Source organism: Pygoscelis adeliae, unplaced genomic scaffold, assembly GCF_000699105.1.
Source record: "Pygoscelis adeliae isolate BGI_AS28 unplaced genomic scaffold, ASM69910v1 Scaffold67, whole genome shotgun sequence".
Classification (NCBI taxonomy): Eukaryota; Metazoa; Chordata; class Aves; order Sphenisciformes; family Spheniscidae; genus Pygoscelis; species Pygoscelis adeliae.
The window spans coordinates 2,254,571-2,274,678 of record NW_008825271.1 but is presented as its reverse complement, the minus strand read 5'-3'; the positions used below and the strand labels follow the sequence as shown (position 1 = coordinate 2,274,678).

Below are 20,108 nucleotides of genomic sequence, written 5' to 3'. Positions count from 1 at the left end.
TCAGGACCCGCGGATGGATCTCATTGGGTCCCATGGACTTGTGCACCTTCAGGTGCCTTAGATGGTCTCGAATCTGGTGTTCTCCCACAGTGGGCGGCTCTTCATTCGCCCAGTCCCTGCCTTTGCCTTCTGTGGCTTGGACAGTGAGGCTCGCACTTGCTGGTGAAGACTGAGGCAAAAAAGTCATTGAGTACCTCCACCTTCTCTGTGTCCTGGGTAACCAGGTCTCCCATTTCGTTCTGGAGAGGGCCGACATTTTGCCTTGTCTTCCTTTTATCCCCGACGTACCTATAGAATCTTCTCTTGTTGCCCTAAATAAACATTGTGCAAATTCTCATTATGTAATCTATGAAACAGAGAGAGTTAATTAACATCTAAATTTCACACTGGATCTTTAGCTTACGAAAAGGAATTTGAAAATATTAACAAGATTAAGTGGAAAGGCTGTGCCTAGAAATCCCAGTCTATAGACATGCAGATGAATAAAAGCACGAGGCCCTTGAGTGAAGGACACCTGTCAGAAGACATTTATGTCTGACAGTTTATTTTCTCAAACCAACCTAAAGACTGGTGCTTTCTTGCATAATCCTGAGGCATATCTGGTGGGCCAAAATTTGTGAGAGTTAACAAGACTGCATTTATTGTGTTTGTATTAGAAGATGGATGAGTGTAAACTCATATGAATTGGTACCCATCGTTTTGCTTGGACATTTATCTAGGCATGTAGATTATAAGCAATCAAAAGCAATCTTGCTTTTTGAATTATTTGTCACTGCAAGGCTTGGTAATTAATCCACTAAATTAGCTTTCACCAGAAGGGACCTGTTTCCCTCAGAACCATGGTCAATTGGAAGAAAAAATATATCCGTTTATGTATGTTACTGGTCCTGAGCACTGAGTTGGTGTTCCTTGCCACATTGGCGCATCTGTGAATGAGCTCATCCTTTTGAATCTGACTTACTAGAGTGTACTGCAGAACAGCAAGTGAGCAGCTTGGCAAGATGTTTAGAAATACACAGTGCATTTGAAACTCATGCATCGGCAGCTGAATATTTAACCTCCATTTCTGGAAGGCAGCTAACTGGATTTGAAACTGTGATAGAGAGATTTTTGTAAATGGGATTCATGTTCACAGAAACACTAGAGCTAACACTGCACTTTATAAAAGTCGATGATTAATTGTTAGGGTTTTATAGTTCTGTTCAAAATGCAATTTTTTTCTCACTTGTGTGGTGAAGAATGTATTTAAAATTAGAAACTGGCCAAGCATACAAAGCAACCATTGAAAAAGATATAAAATCCTGCCATAGGAAATGAAACAAATATAGAAAAAGCTTACGTGGCATTCAGTAAGATATGGTTATAAGTAGTTATATCTGTTACAGAGAGACTGGTTTGAACATTTGGTTTTGCTAAAACAGTATTTAAAACCAGGTGTGAATGCAAAATATTTCTGTGCATTTTCTTTAGTAATAGATATTTTCTCTCCTGTAGCTGGTCTCATAGCTGATACCATTACAGATAGCATCGTGAACGGGACATTAATGTATGAGCAGGTTTGATGTGCCATGTATTTCTTAGTATACCTTTATATATCCTTGTGTGATACGGATTTTTTTGAAAAGTCTTAGAGAAAATGACTGTTCTCTCACAAAAGGCAAAAGAAGATAAGATTTTGTGTGTTACATTTATTATATTATTATTTTTTTTTGCCCCAACACTTCAAAATGTAATTTTTTCTTCCTCTTTTCTGATGTCTCATTTTTTAACTGGAGTTGGGGACTGGGATTCAGCCTGCTGGCTGCAGGCTGGGTTTGGAGGGTGTGTATGCAGAGGTGAGCTAGGAAGGCCAAACAGAAACCAAAACCAGCGTGCATCCCTGTCCTATGCAGTGGTAACAAAGCTGTTACTTGGCCCTACAAAACCTAGGCTTGTGTTGGGGCGCAGGGTAAGGCAGGTTGGGTTTTGGCACCAGTGGACCAGCGATAGTTTCTCTGGTGGATTTTACTGGACAGCGGTTTGGAAGTGTCCTAAAACAAGGGGAGAAGGGAAAGGATGGATCAAAGATCCTTCTGCATTCTGTGAGGAGCTGTGGACTGGGCTGTAGTGTGCTGAGTGTGCTAGTGATTGAAGGTTGAACAGTGAACTGGTGGCCCAGGTGACACTTTTATCTAGGTAAGCAGGATCTGCTTTCTGCAGAATATCTCTTATGCGATTGCCTTTCAATGTAAGCATTTCAAGCAAAGCAGTGTTATCATTAAGCAAATATTTGTCGGAGTAATTCTTTGTAATGATTGCCGATTGCTTCTCTATTTGTAGTTGATCTTGTCAATAGCTTCAGTCCATACCGAGAAGGCAGATTTGTTGAGAAACGACTGAGATCCTCTTCAGAAGGTACTGCTGGAGGCAGTCGGCTGATCATAAAACCAAAGGATGGAAATATGGAAGAGCTTAACAGCCTACGGAAGCAGAGAGCAAGCTCATCCTCTTCAAAAATGAACAGCATGGTGAGTTTTATTCCCATATGCGTAAGTTTTTGTTTTTCTGTGATTGGTGTAACTGTAATGAGAAGCAGCAGCTTTACAAGTAATGGATGGTAATAAGGCGGGGGGACCAGGGGGCAGGGAGAAAAGCTGTCTCAGGCTTCCAAAATGTGATCCAGGCTCAGCTACAAATACTAAAAGTATTTTTTTCAGGGTGTGACATTGTGAAAAGGTTTGCATACTTTCTGGGAAGAGATTCTTGTTGTCATGCTTTGCTGATTTGCCTGGGAGAAAAATACTGGGAGAGGGAACTGCAGCAAAATTCTGTATGACTATATCTGAGGTTAAATACAGCGGGCTACTCTGTGGCAACATTTTATTATTACTGTGTTAGTTATTTCATGGACTCATGTCTGGTATGAGTGAGATGAGATTCAGACCAGAAGTTAGATAGAGAGGAAGTTGTCTGTAAGGAGGCTCATTTGAAAGGTCTGAGCAATCCCTTTTGAGACTGGTGACAAGTTTGAATGCTTTCACTCTGAGCACAAGGTAAGGAGGAGAGGAAAGGATCTCTTCTGAGAACCCTTGAGGATCCCAAGGACTGGAAAAGCCAAGACAGATCAGATAACGTCAGGAGAGTGCTTTTGAAACCCCTGCTAGTGAAACAATAGTAGAAGGAACTGACTGACCGACAAGTTTGTGCTTTCCTATAGCCAGTGAGAATAAACATTTTAAGATGAGTGTAACTTTTGCTTACGCATGCGCTCTCCAGTGAGAGGAATAAAGATGATGCTAAGACTGAACATCTAGAGCAATGGCATCTACTCTTTAGTTTATGGGAATCACTAAAACAAGTTTTATGGCCATTATTAGTTTGAAATATTTTATTCAACATGCTGGCTGAAGAAAAGAGGATTCATTTTGTACCCATATCTGAAAACAGCTTTCCATAGAAAGCAAAAAGCTCCAAGTTTCTTACCCCTGCCTAGAGTTGCTAAACAGATGTATAAATAAAGGGGCTTTTCCTTTTCAGGTTTACGTAATAGCTAGTATGTTACAGTGATGCAGGACCAAACGCATCCCTGAGAGACTCAGATGTAAACACAACTGCCTTTTGTAAGAGAGAATTTTTGCAGTTTTTCAGAGATGTGAAACTGATTGGTGCAAACTGATGTTAGATTTCCAGTTACGTGCTCTTTTGGTGTAGTTTTGCAGGCTAATATAAAAACTCGACAACTCATACCATTACTTAGACAACTTTATGACTGTGTGCTGGTTTGGCTGCCATTAAATGTAACATCTTCTCTCTCATCTGAGAAGTGAAGGAAGACTAAAATTGTCTTCCTCTGTGAGATTCGCCCATACTAGTTCCTGGCTGGTCGCTTAAAAATAGGTCCCCACGGAAGGATCTGATTTAGTGTGAAATCGCCTTATGGAAACTGTGGCGGGAAATTGGGGTTTGGGGGTTTCTCAAGAGGATGTGAAATCTGTCTTTTGTCTTCGTAAATCTTACCCATGTATCTGAATGTATTATCCAAACGTTCCTTTGTGGCTGGGCTCACAAATGCTGCTGTGGATGGCAGGAGAAAATTACATCAGTACCAAGCACATTCTTACTATGTATGGCCAATGCACAACAGATTTTCCAGTGTACCGGTGTTCTGAAGCAATGGTCACTAAAAACACTCAGCTAAAATGGAATTACTTGATGTCTTTTACAGAAACGCTTGTCCGTACACTCACTTTATGTAACCTGGACAGATTGGATTACCTACACTTCAATGAGAGGATTATTCTCTTCTTAGCAGTATCAGATTGTGCAGATTTATCAGTATTCACTGATTAATTTTATACTACCTGAAAGGGCAGGAGGCAAATTATATTTTAGGAAGGAGAAGATTTTATACATCTGTCTTTCTTGTTTCTAGATTCTTGCCAACTTCTCAGGTGAAGTAGTACAGTAATGCAAAATTTATTTCAACAAAACCCCCTTGATTTTTTATTTTTTTAATCTACTGAATTATTACACCCAGAGATACAGCATAGAAATAAAGAGGTAGAATTGCTATATAGTAGAAGAAACCTTTGTGCTATTAAAGCAGATAGTTGTAGTGTGTTTCTCTGTTTTTGCAGGAAGCTTACATCCAAATATCAGTGAATAACATCTTATTTTTCAAAGCCAGAAAGAACATGATGACATTTAAAGATGCTGTTTCATGTAGGCATACAGAGCATTACGCAGATGTAGTTCCTGCCCTAAAAAGCTGATTACCCTGGCTCAAGCCTGTAAACCTTATTGGGGTTGTTAGACCCAAGCTATTAGGCAGATCTCTCAACTAGACTGATGCCATAGCACTTAATTCTATTTAGCCTTGTAGTAATGATGGGGCTGGGAAGGTGACAACACAGTAACAACAGGAAGTAAGCAAAGTGTGCGTGGGGGGTGATTTGAGTCTCTTCATGTTTTGTGTATGAAATCCACATTTCTTTTTCACTTCCATCAGCAAGATTGTCCACAAATTCACAAGGGTTTGCTCATGCTTATTTGTATTACAGTCATAGACCAAGAACTTTTACGTCAAGATTACTGTGCATAGTCATGAGTGAAGGTAAAATTATTCCTGCTTTCCCCCCAATGCATATGGATGTCATCTTTATATGTTAAGAAAAATGCTAGATGAAAGCTTTTTTAGTAAAAAGTGAGGGTTAAGAAGAAGTAAAGCAAACAAAACCAAAACTAACACCCCCTTCTTCCCCTCCAAACAACCAGAAGGCAAAAGAATAAGTGGAGTTCCCTGGAAGGAAAAGGAATTAAAAACTGAAGAAATTGATTGTTTGTAATAATGCATAATAGTAAAAAGGCCCCCGCAAAATACTTGTCACAAGCAATTAATGTTTAACACCACAGTAGCAGATTGTTACCAGTGAATGATCCTTATGAAGAATAAATACTAGGTAAAGAATGGAGTTGGTAAACGAAGTATTATTAAAAACCTTAACCTAACTTTCTTGCATGCCTAGAAAACCATTAGTCATTCTTCTGTGGCTACCTCTATTCATTTTGTTAAATTTTTGAAGAATATTAACCGCAGGCGTTTAAAGGATGGCAAGTCCATGGGGGATTGCCGAGGCCTTTCTGACGAGGGCAGCATTGCTGTTCAGTTCCGCTCTGCGGCACTGAGCCGGTGGTGGTAGCTGCGGATGCCAGTTTTCTGGCATCATCCAGATGTTGTGTTACGCTGAAGCAGCTCTGTAGAGTGAAACATACCCATTCCTTGCAAACTGAAGAAAGTCATCCAAGACCCTGCTTGCTTCTTTTTTCTTGTTGGCAGGCAGTGTGGGCTGCTTCTGCTGAGGGGCTGGCGGGAGTGAGGAGCCAGAAGAACTGAGGGGATGCTAGATTTTCACAGGACATGAGAAGAAGAAAAGACCAGCATCTGAGAAACTGTTCTTCCTCCTAAACTACTTGCTCAGCAGAGTATTCTTGCATGATTTGCAGTGCTCTTTTTGAAGGCGATAGATAAAAGCTTAGATAGGTGGATCTCCTAAATACCCAGAATATGTATCAAACCTACAAAGATGGTCACCACCTTCCCCAAGAGTGGCATTAACTCACTTGTGAGATGCTGAAAGTAATTTATAATCTGGACAAGAGCAATGCTACTCATAAACGAGATGTAGGGAGAGAAGAAAGTCTTTCAAAATAACTCTGCAAATTTGCCAATTTTGTAGTCATGTAAATAATGAACTGAAACAGACGCTTGAGATTTAACTGCTTAGATTACTAATTATGTGTGGTTTTAATCAGAATACCGTTTCAAATCCGTCATTCTTGCAGTGACCGATTTCTGCCACAAGATGCCACCATTTCACTAAAAATAGTTTTAGATTTTAGTATTACATAGTTACACAAGAGGTGAAAACTGCAATTCAGGACACGTTTTTTTGGAGCAGTTTAATGTTGATTAGCCTGTGCAGTAAAATAGACCCTTTTCAAATGAACATGGTTGATACTGATGCAATTTAAAGAGATTCATATTGCTGTAGAAACTCTGGTCTTTCAAATGTTTCAACATCAGTTACAACTTTAAATATTTAGACATAACATATAGACTAGTTAACTACGTCTCAGAAGATTGACGGAGGCTATGGCTGACCTCTGTGCTCTCCAGCTAGGAGGTTCTTCTTTTCCACGTGTAAGAGAGGCAAGAAGAAAGAAAGAAAATGCAAAACAGCATGGTAAAAAAACCTGAATGACCTGAAATATGCAGCCCTGCAACACCAATGAAAAGAACGTAAAACCGGGTAGTTGAAATGTAGGAGAGAATTAGAATAACCACATTGGAAAAAAAATAGGAGCAGACCCCCAAATCACTGTAAGTCCTTTAAGAGGATTGGGAGACAGGACAGCAGGAAAAAAGAGTTGATGTGCTACAGTACTTAGAATTAGCAGTAGAAATTGAGGGGTGTGTGTGAGCAACAAAATTATCCATCACTTCTCATAGTAGTGGCTAATGTGGAAAGATGACTATCCTAAATATCACCTTTACCAGTACTAAAGAGGAAATGTTTAAAAAAAAAAAAAAAATTGCTGATTTTTTTTTTAAAGCTGCTGATAGAGATTTTGAAATGCTAAGAAATTACAGTCATTAAAACCTGATAGTCATGAAGGATGATATGAATGAAAGTAGTTGTACGTTACTACAAGTTAAAAAAAAAGTTCAGAGGATTGTTGGAGCTTGTAGACCACACTGCACAACTTCAAGACGTGAGCTGCACTGTGCTGTATGCACATGTGTTTTTACTCTGTCTAGAAATATGACTGCATACATCTAGTAGAATGAGAGTGCCCGGTTATGTTTAGCTCTTGCAGACTTGCCTTTCTCCCTCTCTGCAATTATTTACAAAGAAAATAATTGTCTGTCTTTGTGACTGCTCCCTTGCCCACACCTGGCTATCAGCATATGTGCTGTATAACTAAAAGAAACCTAATTTTTCAGCTTTTTCCTGTCTCAGTGGGTGAACATTACCACTGTCCTTTCTGTTCTGCAGGACCCTGTTTCTCTGGGCAGTCTCTTGAGCACAGGTCTTTCTTCGGTTTCTCATACTTGAATCTTCTCTAAATGTTGCCTGTTTTTAGTTTCTTAAATCCAGCTACAAGTTTTCATCCTTGCAGGTAAAAATTTTTGTGCTTGCCCTCAGTGCTTCATCGTTCTCTCCTTTGCCTGGAGCAAGGCAGCCTTGCCTGCTTGTGTCAGTCCAATTAGAGCTGCACAACTTATTTTTCCGGATTGTTGCTTTGACTGTGCCATTTCTTTCTTTGCATCTTTCCCATGGTTCCAATGTATTAGATAACACGGCTTGTTGCCAGTTAAAGGACTTTCATGGCCTAAGGTCATCGCAGCTTTTTTCCCTTAGCTTTAACAGTGATACAAGTCTTCATTGCCCACTTGTCAAACTGTCAAATAGTTGCATTCATGTTTTCTCCTGCACTGCCTGTCATGCACTAGAGTAACTGCAGTGACCACAAAGCTTTCTTAATTTCCTTTCTCAATCTTCATTTTATTTTTTTGCCTTGCCTACAAGTAACAACACGATACTGAACTAAGATAATTTTTCAAGATGCGTGCCGGTACTGTATTACTGAGGTTTTTTTGCTTATTCATCCAATGCTGACACTTAGGCAAAATCCCCTTTTCCTCATGCTTGTACTATGCTTATTATGTGGGGATGCTCTGAGTACCTAACATCTCAGTAAATATATTTACAATATAAATTAAGAACAGTATATGCAAAAAACAATGTTGGAATACAGGGTAATACTTCATGGGCTACTGCAGGGTTCAATTTGATAACGGGAGGGGTTGAATATGTCAATTAAACATTAAATTTGCAAAATTAATAATTGACTAATTTAGTATAGAGAGAGCTGCCTGAAACTTTGGGGGGACATAACAAAGGTAAATGATTGACACGGAAATAATGAGATGCTAGCAAAAGAGATATTAACTACGAGTATTTGAGATTCCTAGTGTATCTCTGGAGGGAGCAGAAAGGCAAAGAATAGGTCACTTTAATGGAAATGTGTTATGGCTCATGCTTGGAATGTCTGTTTGTGATAATTACCTAATTAGCAGCTGGTGTCTAAATTTTAGTTAGGTGTCCTGGATATTCTCTGTGAGTAACTGTACCTAGTTTATGTTTCCTAGGTGATTTGAGGTGACTTAGCAATTAATAGTCGGGTTTCTAGCGTACTTCAGAAATGGTACTTGCAATGATGGAGCAATTATCCAAACCACTGTATTCAAATCTATCGTTGTGTTTGGTGTCATACATTATGAAGCAGTATCCAAATCTGCAACTCATGAAAGTGTGATCAGTGCTTCTCACAAATGACTTCATTTTTAATGTTTCCTGAGAAGTCGTCTTATCAAGCACCAGCTCTAACCTAGTTGCTACATCATGAGAGAAACAACAGGATCCTGTGCCCTCATGGACTTCACTGAATGTACATGAATAAGGGCTAAAATGTTTTTCACATTCCTCTTCTCTATGCTGAATAGTGTGATATTTTGCTGGTGTCTGATGAAGCACTGAGTGTGGGTAGAACTAGGTTGGCTGCTAGCCTAGAGAGGATTGAAGTGATTTTCATATTTGCTCCAGGTTGCTTTAACATTATTTTCTCCTTCTTTTTTCTCCTTGAGTATGGACTTGACCTTCTGCTTCATACCTACAGCCTACGCTGAGACCATTTGGAAGCTGAGGTTTTTATGCAATCTGTGGCCAACACATTAGGTGGAAGATGCTATTGAAAATACATGAGTTGAATGGTTTATGAGTTAGAGTGGGTGACCAGTAGACTTAGAAGTGGAACCGAAGGTTGTTGTTTTTGTCACCTGTAAATGTGACCTATAGAGGCTTGAGAAAACCCTATGGGATACACTCTCCATCTACAGACTGGAGACACATTAATGATTAATGTCTTAACAGCAGATAAGCTGCTGTCTTGACAGCCTGCACTGGAAAGGCAGTGAATGAAAGGTTATGGAGAGGATTTGAGAGCTCAGCGTTTCAGTTCAGGTTCAAAAAAAAAAAACCCAAACCCAACCTTTTTCAGATATACCAAAACTGTTATAAAAATATGAACCAGGTATGCAAAATGCACACACTCCTTTAATGTCCTCTGCACAACCTTCTTTAGAAATAACAAGGCTATGTTTTCTCTGAATAACTGCAATCTGTTGTTAACTTGCTATACATATATTATCTCTGGTATCTGTGGTGTTCACAAAAGTTTCTTCGTAGTTAAAATAGATGTTACATTTTGTTCTGTCACTGAATTACGGGATTTCTGCTTAATTCAAATTCCTCTGCTATGCTGGGCTTCTCAAGGGAGAATATTTAGGAACATCAATTCTTATTGAACTGTTCAAGCAAACCCTGTAAGGCAGCGGTTCACCCTTCGTGTGAAGTGGACTTGACAGCATTCATTTATAACTAGCTTTGTACTAATGTAACAAAATTTCCCCTTTTGCAATGAATTTGGCGTTTTGCTCCTTTGTGGAAAGAAACTGTGGAAGCCACTTAAAGCAAGAACTGTCAGGATTACTTTGATAATATAAGGCTGAACAGTGCTATCTAAATAGGAATAAACTGCTGATTGTAGGTAAGTAGTAAGTTGGGCCTTATATTCTTAATTTAGCATGGAGAAAATGCCTTTCACATACTATTAGCATAAAAAAAAAAGGTAATGGCAAATTGGGATTTAAGCATTTTGTCTGTGATTTTTAGGTCAAGTCAACTGGAAGCTTTTCAGCTAAATACCCTGTGGGAAATTAATGTCTGTAGTGTAATATACATTTCTTAACATATTAAGAGCTTGTAAAAATCAGATTGCAGTTGTTAGACACTTTGAATTAATTCTTGAGATCAAGTAACTAACAGAAATTAATTTAGATGTGACTTAATACTTATGCTATAATGTTCTATGCAGTTCTTTAAGGACATAATTATTCTAGTCCAAAAAAGGGTAAACTGTTATTCTAACATCAGAGTAATTATTCTGATTGAATAGAGTTATGTTAATACAGGTAGAAGGTAGTGAGTTATTAGCAATTTTAAATCCCAGAGTAATCATGGTAGTGGATGGCTATGTTGTTACCTAGTGAAAATAGGACAGAATTAGTTCTTTTAGTTCTGTCATGGGTTAACCCCAGTGGGTAGCTCATCACCACACAGCTGCTCGCTTACTCCCTCCAGCGGGATGGGGAGGAGAATCAGAAGGGTAAAAGTGAGAAAACTTGCGCGTTGAGATAAAGGCAGTTTAATAGGAAGAGGAAAAGCTGCATATGCAAGCAAAGCCCGATAAGGAGTTCATTCACTACTTCCCATCGGCAGGCAGGTGTTCAGCCATCTCCAGGAAAGCAGGGCTCCATCACAAGTAATGGTTACTTGGGGGAACAGATGCCGTAACTGCAAATAACCCCCTTCCTCCTTCTTTCCCCCAGCTTTTATTGCTGAGCACAACATTATATAGTCAGGGATATCCCTTTGGCTAGCTGGGGTCAGCTGTTCCAGCCATGTCCCCTCCCAACTTCTTCTGCACCCCCAGCCTACTGGCTGGTGGGGTGGTGTGAGGAGCCGAAAAGGCCTTGATGCTGTGCAAGCACTGCTCAGCAATAGCCAAAACATCCCTCCCTGTGTTACCAACACTGTTTTTGTCACAAATCCAAAACATAGCACCATACAAGCTACTTTGAAGAAATTTAACCCTTTTCCAGCCAAAACCAGTATAAGTTGGATATCTGATATTTTCTTCTGAAGTTCTAACATAGGAGTACTTACTGTAAGTATTGCCTGAACTAATTTACAGGGGACTAGACTTTTAAAACTACAGATAGGTGTCCTCTGTAATGTGTTATGTTTATTTTTCTGTTTTCATATTTTTCTGGAATACTTAGCTGTTTATTGAGACTCAGAAATGTAAGTGTAAAACACACCCAATTAATGGATTTTTCTAACAAAACACACTTCTGTGCTAGTCTCGCTACATTCCCCAAACAATTTTGCCAGTTAATGTTAAGAGAAAGCTTGTTCCAAAGCTGCTCATCTTTTTGAGCTGATATTATTTTTAAGTATTTCTTTTCCCATATGAAGGGAAAGATTTCTTTCTGCACAGAAATATCTGGTAATGTGTTAAAATACACAATAATAATCAGTATTGTTTAAACACATAACTATATTTGTCAAGCAAAAGCAGCTTTGTTCTTTTTTAGTTTATTTTGACTTTTAGATTTTACTTTCCTATTCATTATCACATTTTCCCCAAGCACAACATGTTCTGAGTACAGGCGAGTACTGTAGCAAAATCGTTATGCAGTGTTGTTGAAAAAAAACATTCTATGGTCTTCAGTCTGTTTGTGCATGTGGGCTACTAAAATCTGCTTGTCACCATCTACGTGCTACCTCCAAAGAAAGAACTTGTTTGTGGTGAAGACCTTTACTTTCTGCTCAGTGCCTGTCATGCTGTGGAGATGTGAGAGAGGTCAGGGATTTATCAAGGATTAAACATTCCTCTGACAAATCTCATCAGTACTCCCTACTGACTCTCAAAATACATTAATCAGTAGTAGGAGAGGAACAGAATCACTGAGGTTGGAAGGCACCCCTGGAGATTGTCTGGTCCAACACCTCTGCTCAAAATAGGGTCAGCTAGGATTTACCCAGGGACGTGTGTAGTTGGGTTTTGAATATCTCTGAGGGTAGAGACTTCAGAACCTCTCTTGGCAACCTGTCCGGGTGTTTGTCTAGCTTTATGGTTTAAAAAAAACCCACAACCTTTTTCATGGGTTTCTTGTGTTTCAGTTTGCACCTTCTTGTCTATTCACTGGGCACTGCTAAGAGCCGTCTGACTGTCTTCATTACTCCCCATGACCACCCTTGTATGTCAGATGCTCAAAGCCCTTTGATACTGGGAAGAGATGAGAGTCCAAGATTGAAATGCAAGGACAGGGAGCTGCAGGGAATACTGAACAGAGCTCCTTTGACACCTCCCATTGCACTCTCAATTCATTTGTTGTGCCGGTGGGCTCTGCCCAGCCATGCTCTGCCTGCAGACATGCTGGGTGGGAAGAAATTGTAAACTCACAGGAACTGGGATCATCACCGTGTGTACACACACCCTCTTACATTTCCCCATCCTACTGTATGGACCAGGTGTTCCAGAGAAAGTAGGTGGTTGACCGGGAGTTCCTGTGACGTGCTGTGATGGTGGATGGGAAGGTAGAAGTGTAAGGGGGGGGGGAGGAGGCAACCAGGACCCTAACAAGTGTTTCTGAAGGAATCAGAAGAGGTAGTACAACCTGATGAACTCTGTGTGCTTGCATGCTGGGATCTCTTTCTCATTGTAGAAGGGGGACAGGTCAGGGGAACCTGAGAGTTATCATTGGTGGAGACAGGTTATAGGGTTATGTGACCTAGTGTGGCTGATCTAATGTCTGTATTTCAATTACTGCACTTGAATTTTAAGTAAAAGAGGGGTCTTTATGCAATGAGTAATATACTTAAGTGGAAAAATCTTTCTATCCAGTATTGGTAACAGAAAGTACTTCTTAAGGAAAAGAGGTAAATGATTTTAATTTAATTCCTCCTATGCACTGGAAGATTACTGTCATGTCTCTTATCTTGGAAGATGCCCTTAGCAGTGGCAGTATTTTTGCAGCTGTGGTATATCTTCTCAGGTTAGCATAGGCAAATAATACATGCAGTAGGAAAACAGAAACCACTAGATGACTTCCCTAAGGGAGACAGTTAATGGAGAGCTAATTCACTGAAGTTGAAATTTATGACTAGTGAGCACAAATTAAACAGTGTCTTGGGTTTTTCATCATGTAGGTCAAATGATTCACAGGTCGTTTGGACTCACTTGGTTTTTATGAAAATAAAAATTGAAAATTGCCCCGGTCTTGTTCGTAGAGTGACTAATTTAGCTCCCGTCCTTTCTTGTGCACATAATTTCCTGCTGTGTAGGTCCCTCAAACAGTGTGACCCAGAACCGTCTTGTGGTGAGAATTCTGCAATGCTTTCCCATATTTGTATTCTTTTCTTATGTGAGAATAAACTCAGAATAAGTACAGTGGCTTTCCCCCCAGGCTACAGAAATTCAGGGTAGCGTGCTTCTACCAGGCCTTTGATCCCTTTGATTGATAAAAAGAAGGTAATGGGGTGAGAAATGGAAATGCTGTTGTCGCTTGTTCAGTCATTGTGTTTGCAGTCCTTCTTGTCTTGCCAGTGTGTTGCTGGAGGCAATGCCAGGTGAACCCTGGGTTAAGGACATGGCAGCGGCTGGAAAACTAGCTGCAGACCCCAAAAGCTTGCCATTTAGAACAAGAATGTTTTCTGATTTAGAGTCAACAGTATGCTAGCCCATTGAAGACTCAGGATCACATTCTGCATGCTATGTTACTGATTGATATATGGAAATTAGGTCTGGGAATGCTTATCTAGGTTAATTCACCTTTTAACAGAGGAATAGGCAAAAATATGTCATTCAGGAAAGGAATGAGATGTTAAAACACATTTTGTTGCCTCAGAGATAATTTTCTGTATTCATAGCATTCATTCAGTAAAACTAATAAAATTGATTGAAATAACAGGCCTGGTGAATAGCTTAATATCTCTTTAAATTTTCATAACTCACTGAATAGATGTATTCATTAAAAAACCACACACAACCCCCCCCAAACAACACAAACCTTTCTAAAATTAACACACTTTAAATTCAGGACAGGAATGTGTATTTCTGTATTTGAATTATTGATAAAGAAACAAACATTTTGCTTTTTTGTGCTTTGAGAAGTTTTCTTGATTTTGAAGAATATTAGTGTCAGATAATTGTCTAGGATTTATAGTTACATAAACAGTCTGGATAGCTGTTATGATTCAGAGCTGACTGGCAGTCAGAGGAACATTGGTACTTGAGACGTAGTAGTTAGTAGTAGCTGGAGCAATTCATTGCACAATACTTACAAAATGCAGTGTTTGATACCAAAGAAAACCTGGGGAGGGGAGTTAAAATGTTTAGTAACAGCCTGCTTCAGGATCTTGAACATCTGCAATGGGATGGGGAGTTTTGATCAATCCAAGGCTAATGGAAGATTGCTCACCAAAGTCTATTTCTGTTGCTCAGACAGGTATCTTGGACAAAAAGAAGGGCTTCAGTTTTTCTTACTTAATTGTTTTTTATTCATACGCATGTTTTAAGTTACTCCCACATACCCACCCTGTTATGTCTGATCCTGTAAAACAGGCAGCACTGTAGCAGAACTCGCGTTGTTTCCTAAAAATGACTCCTACAAGATTCTTCGCTGGATAACTTTTTGGAGTATTTCAAAGGAAACGAGGTTAGTTTTGACTGCTCCAAAAATCAGAAGGCGGCATTTGCATGAGAAGTCTCCTGTCATCTTTTTTTGGCATGTTGTAGTTGATAAAAGTAAAACCCACCAGTTTTGACTTAGTTACTCTAACCTGAAATCAGATTTTAAGTGTTCAGAATATATTTTGAAGAAATTGTGCCAAAATAAGCATTGTGAAACTTGTGTTGTGCGAAGTAAAATGAGTAAATAGTGGGAGGGAACACTTAGTTAAATGAAATTGTCTCTATAAATCTGCAGACTTGGCAGACTGTTACCCTGGCAGACTTTTGTCTTCGTAAATTTGCCAACTTTTGAAATATGACTCCTTACTGGAGTGGAGGAAGTGGGAGTGGGGGAAGTGAGGACCTGATCCAGAGAGGAGTGAGGAGGATAAAGAATGGTTACTGGAGGATGGGCTGTGTTCCCATCAGAAAATGGGGACAATTATGAAAGTGCTGATGATAAGAGAGGAAGGGTCGAGGGTAAAAAAAAATGGGATTAAGTATGGGGGGTAGTTCACTGCAGGTAATGTGGAAAAGGAAGCGATGAAGCATTGGGAAAGACAGATGTTTAGAGGAAATTTGGGGCTAGTGGAGCTCTGGAAGTTAAGAGGATGGGAAGAAGGTCAGTGGAAAGAGCTGGAGAGAGGGGAGAAGCTTTCTATATTTTTGTAAGTCAGGCAGGAATCGAGCAAGAAGCTGGGAACTAAACAGGTCAAGAGTTGACAGAACTGGTTGCCAAGAAAAATTTGTAACCTTCTGTTACCTGAAATATTGAAATCCAGGGGTTAGCCTTATTTTCTATGAATATTCCCTCTAAGGGACGTTGTTCAGAGGAAAATAAGGCAGCCAGTAAAATATGCATTGTTGGCAACAACTTGTCAGGTATTTTAGCTGAAAGAGGGAAGTAATGCAGTTTTCCTCCTGTAAGTGTGGCAGTGTGCATGGTGTAGTATAAGTCGTCTTGTATTTTCTTTAGTCACATTTTAACAAAGTTTTTCCTCCAGATGAGAATAAGAAATTGTCATTTTTTGTCTTTACTCTTTAAGGTCAGATGTGACATGGAAAGCAATTTGATCTTGTTATCAAAGCTATACCTTTTCTTTTGAAACACTTTACCTTCTCTGAGCCTGTAAATGGGGAAAGAAAAAAGGAAAAGGAATATTTTTGCATCTTGATTCATAGAGATTTATGCCTATAACTTCCATTCGTGTTAACTCTGATCAAAGTTATATCACAAAGCATCGCCAGCATGGACATCTTCCTTAATTTGTTAGTTCAAGTCTTTATACAAGATACATTTTCTCCTTTCTGATGTGACAATTATGTGTTCTTTTTGCAATAGACCACAATATTTCTTTTTTCACCTGGTATTCACCAGGTGCAGCTGTTTTCACAGCGGTTGTTTAGACTTCCCCTTTGTGTTCCTTAGTTTGCAGGCATATAACATGGGAAATATTTTTTTTTTCTTTACTTTATGCCTTAGGCTTATGTGATGAATTGTTTCCTTCAATGATATAGCATTCTTCAGGGCAATATCTAAAAATATAAATGCAACACATTAAAACAGATTTAGGAGCAGTTTCAGAACAAGACTGAGGCTCTATTAAGTGGATTTAGATGGGGGGCGGGGCAAGCATTCAATAGAGACCGCAAACTGTTTTATGGACAGAATTGTATCTAGGAGAGCATATACCTGAAGATAGAAAAGTAAGCTTCTGAAATGAATTCTGTGTATCTAATGTGTTGATATTTCTAAGGGAATTACGAAAAGATGTGGTGTCACCTGTTTATTCATACTGTACTTTTACTGTTTTAACTCTATGCTTTAGGGCTTCAGCTGGTCAGAAAATTCTGTGGTCAAAAATAACCAAGCAACAGCTGGATCAATTGACCCTGGTTTGGTTCACCGTAGTCATGGCACCACGCTGGAGGGAGTGATGTGGGCATAGGGGAATTGCTAGTTGAGGGTGGCAAGCAGAGAAAACGTGTTTTTTAGCATCACTGTTAACTTGAAGTGCATGTCAAACTACAGCCTCGTGCTGGAGATTAGAGACTGACTGCTGCTGGTGGTGTGGTATTAAGTGCACCTCATAGTGATGCAAACATTCTCTGAGATGCCTAATTCATATGCCTTGTTCACACCTACACTATTAAACTGATCACCAGAGATACGGAGTCAGGACAATTTTTTTTCCCCCTCTGTCAGAGAGAAAGTAACTTTTGGGAAGTTTTGCTTTCCCCATAGCTTGGGATGTTGTTCTTTGTATTCCCTGTTCCTATACCAGAGGAAGCGTGCGCAATCATTAAAGTTTATGTGGGATGAAAAATTAATAAAGGAAATTAAGACAGAGTCATGACTGGGCTTCAGATGCTGCTTGCTCCCAGGCACGCGTTAAGGATGTGTGTTTTATGTAACACAATGTCTACTTAATGTAAATTAGTTCTCAATCAACTACAAAGTAATGCGTAGGTTAACTTGTTTTTACACTGAATCACTTCTAAAGTTTACTATTGGAAGAAGAGGTTAAAAAAAAAAGGATTATTTTCTATGATTTGATCACAGGGGGAAAATTTGTATGTCTTAAACAAACAAGAATCATCATCAATGACTGAGAGCTACCTCTATTTCAGAGACAAGCTGTCAAGCTATTCATACTGCTTTTCAGGTTTTTAAGAGCAGAAGGGAAGCAGAAGTTAATTCCTTAAAACAGTACAGTTTAGTAACAAGGTATGATGAGAACTGGTACATTTACGTGAAACAGAGTGTTCCTGACTTCTTGTGAATGTGTATATTTATAAATACGCGTATATTTTTATATATCTTGGTATTTCTAAAGTAAGAAAATAATGGAAAAGTAAAATGTCCTTCTTACTTTTCTGTGCCCAGATGCAAAATCAGGAGTAAAATAACCCATTGAGAAGTGAGTAGTGACCTACAAAGCTTATTTGTGCAAATGAAATCTTCAGAACAGACAGATTTAGGATGGGGATTTGTGTATGTCAGCTTCTTCATCGCCTGTATTAGGCACTGATAAGACGAGACATTGTATCTCAGCATGTTGGTGTCTTTGTGGGGTTTTTATTTCAAAGAGATAAAAATACATGAATAAAAATCCTGAACTTAAGTGAAAGGAATAGTCAGCCATTCAGCCATGGTTCATGAATCACAGCAGTTCTTGTTTTAATAACTTGAGTTGGGAAACTGGATGCCAAACTATTCTGAACTTGATGCTTTAAGTGGACTCAGCTGTCTACTGGAAGGACCTACAGGTGGAAGAGAATAGAACTGAAGCAGGGATGCCATGCTTACTAACACAAGAAAGAAAGGCACTATTAATGCATGGTTTTGCTCTCGGATAGCATTCACCCTTCTATACAGTCCGCATAACAAAGGCAATTGTGGCATTATTAAATGGTACGAAGTGATACACTGATTTCTTGAGACATATTTATTGCCGCACTGTAGGAGGTCTGTAAGGTCTATTAACTAGAGAAGTTCAAAGATATCTGTTGTTCAATATTTATTTAAAAAAAAATTCCATGCAGCAGGGTGTCTGATAAAAGGTTTTAGGATCCTCTGTTGTCCCTGTAATGCACGTTTCAGTTTCTTTAATGGAGCTCTCCTTTTTGGAGCTAACGCATGAAGCTGCCAAAACTAAATAGTTCATAAGCCTGGTTGTTGTTGTGAGGAAAGAAAAGCCAATGTTCCTATGGGTAAGTAAAAACTTTTTGATGATCAGATGCTTTAATCACTATTGCATGTTTTAATAGTTGGTGAACAAACTCATCACTCATTATTCTGTCTCTGTGTTGTGATGGCAAACAGTGTGTGTTCTATTTTTGGTAAACAAATACTGCAGATTCCATCGAGGGCTCTGTTCAAGCTTAGAATTGTTTGGCAAATAACAAAAGAAATTTCAGTTTTTATTCATTCTACATATTTCAAAGGTAGAAAGATGCAGCTTCAGGCAACATTTTTGTACAGATGTACTGCAAGTTATTTTCATATTCAAGGTGAGCAGAAAGGATTAGCGGATCCTAACATGAATTAGGATTTCATTTCAGACCTGAGTTCCATTTTGATACGCTGTTGCTACACACAGGGTTTGCACACTAGCGTTACAAAAGCTACATGCTAATGGGTATTTGTAGGGAATGGTTGTACTTCGAAGTTCAAACAATATGTAATGTAGGGAAGACTGAAATCATAAAAGTTTGACTCTTCAAAACTTTTGTGAGTGGCTTCACAATAAAGATTAACTTGAATAGGACTATGTATGTAACAATATTCCTGAGTATAAATTAAAAGGATATACATCTATGAATAGAAGAAAAAATTATCTGTGTTATTACCTGAGATTCCTTCTATTTTCTCATTTTTTTCATAGACAAACTGTTGGAAATTATTTTTACTAACAGTATCTTTAGACCAAACCCAGACTATTTTGTTCTTTCCAGTACTTGTATTTACTAAGGTAAGAGGTGGTGCTGTGTTCAAGCAGAAGCCAAATATCAATGCATGTGGTATGACAAAACTTCAGAGATGGTGGAGTCACAGAGTAGAGGAGAACAGAGTATTTGCTCATGTGTATACAAGAGGTGATATCAAACAACTTCTTGGTACATATGTAGCCACGGGTTTCAATAGAAAAAAAGATTGACAGATTTCTGGAGCTGGAAGGGACCATTGGATCCCCTGGCTAGACCTCTTGCGTAGGACATGTCCTAAAAGCCTATCTGGGTCAAAGACAATGAGTTCTATTGGAGTAAGAGTATCAAAAATATGAAGCCATGGAACAGCTGCGTTTTCACTTGCTAGGTTATTCCAAAGGTGTGAGTTGTTTTGTTTTGTTTTGTTTTTTAAAAAGCCAACAAACCAAAACACCAAAACCAAAGACTATTTGAAAAAAAACATACCTAATCCCTAAATTAATGGTAACTGTGTTTTCACTTCCAGCCATTAGGCCTCAGTTTGTCTTCTGTACCTAGAATTAAGAGCATCTTTTAGTACCTGGTATTTGTCTGTCTATTAAAGCTGCTTGTAAATTGTAAACAAAGCTACCTTCTTGGTCTTTTCTTTTCAGTTGAACAGACTGAGGTCTTTAAATATCTTACTTTGCAGAATATTTTGAGTCTTTTCATTGGTTTTATGGTTTTTTACTATGCTGCATGAAATTTTTTGGGGGAGGGTGGGTTAAGCAAAAGTAAAA

At 38.9% G+C, this 20,108-nt stretch overlaps 1 protein-coding gene across 1 annotated transcript in view; it reads left to right on the top strand.

Moving 5' to 3' along the window:
• CCSER1 (coiled-coil serine-rich protein 1) overlaps positions 1–20,108 on the top strand; it is a 670,454-nt gene that overhangs the window by 3,424 nt on the left and 646,922 nt on the right. The window contains exon 2 of the mRNA XM_009329761.1: positions 2,320–2,507. Coding sequence (XP_009328036.1) covers positions 2,320–2,507 — 188 coding nt within the window. The remainder of the gene's footprint in view (positions 1–2,319; positions 2,508–20,108) is intronic.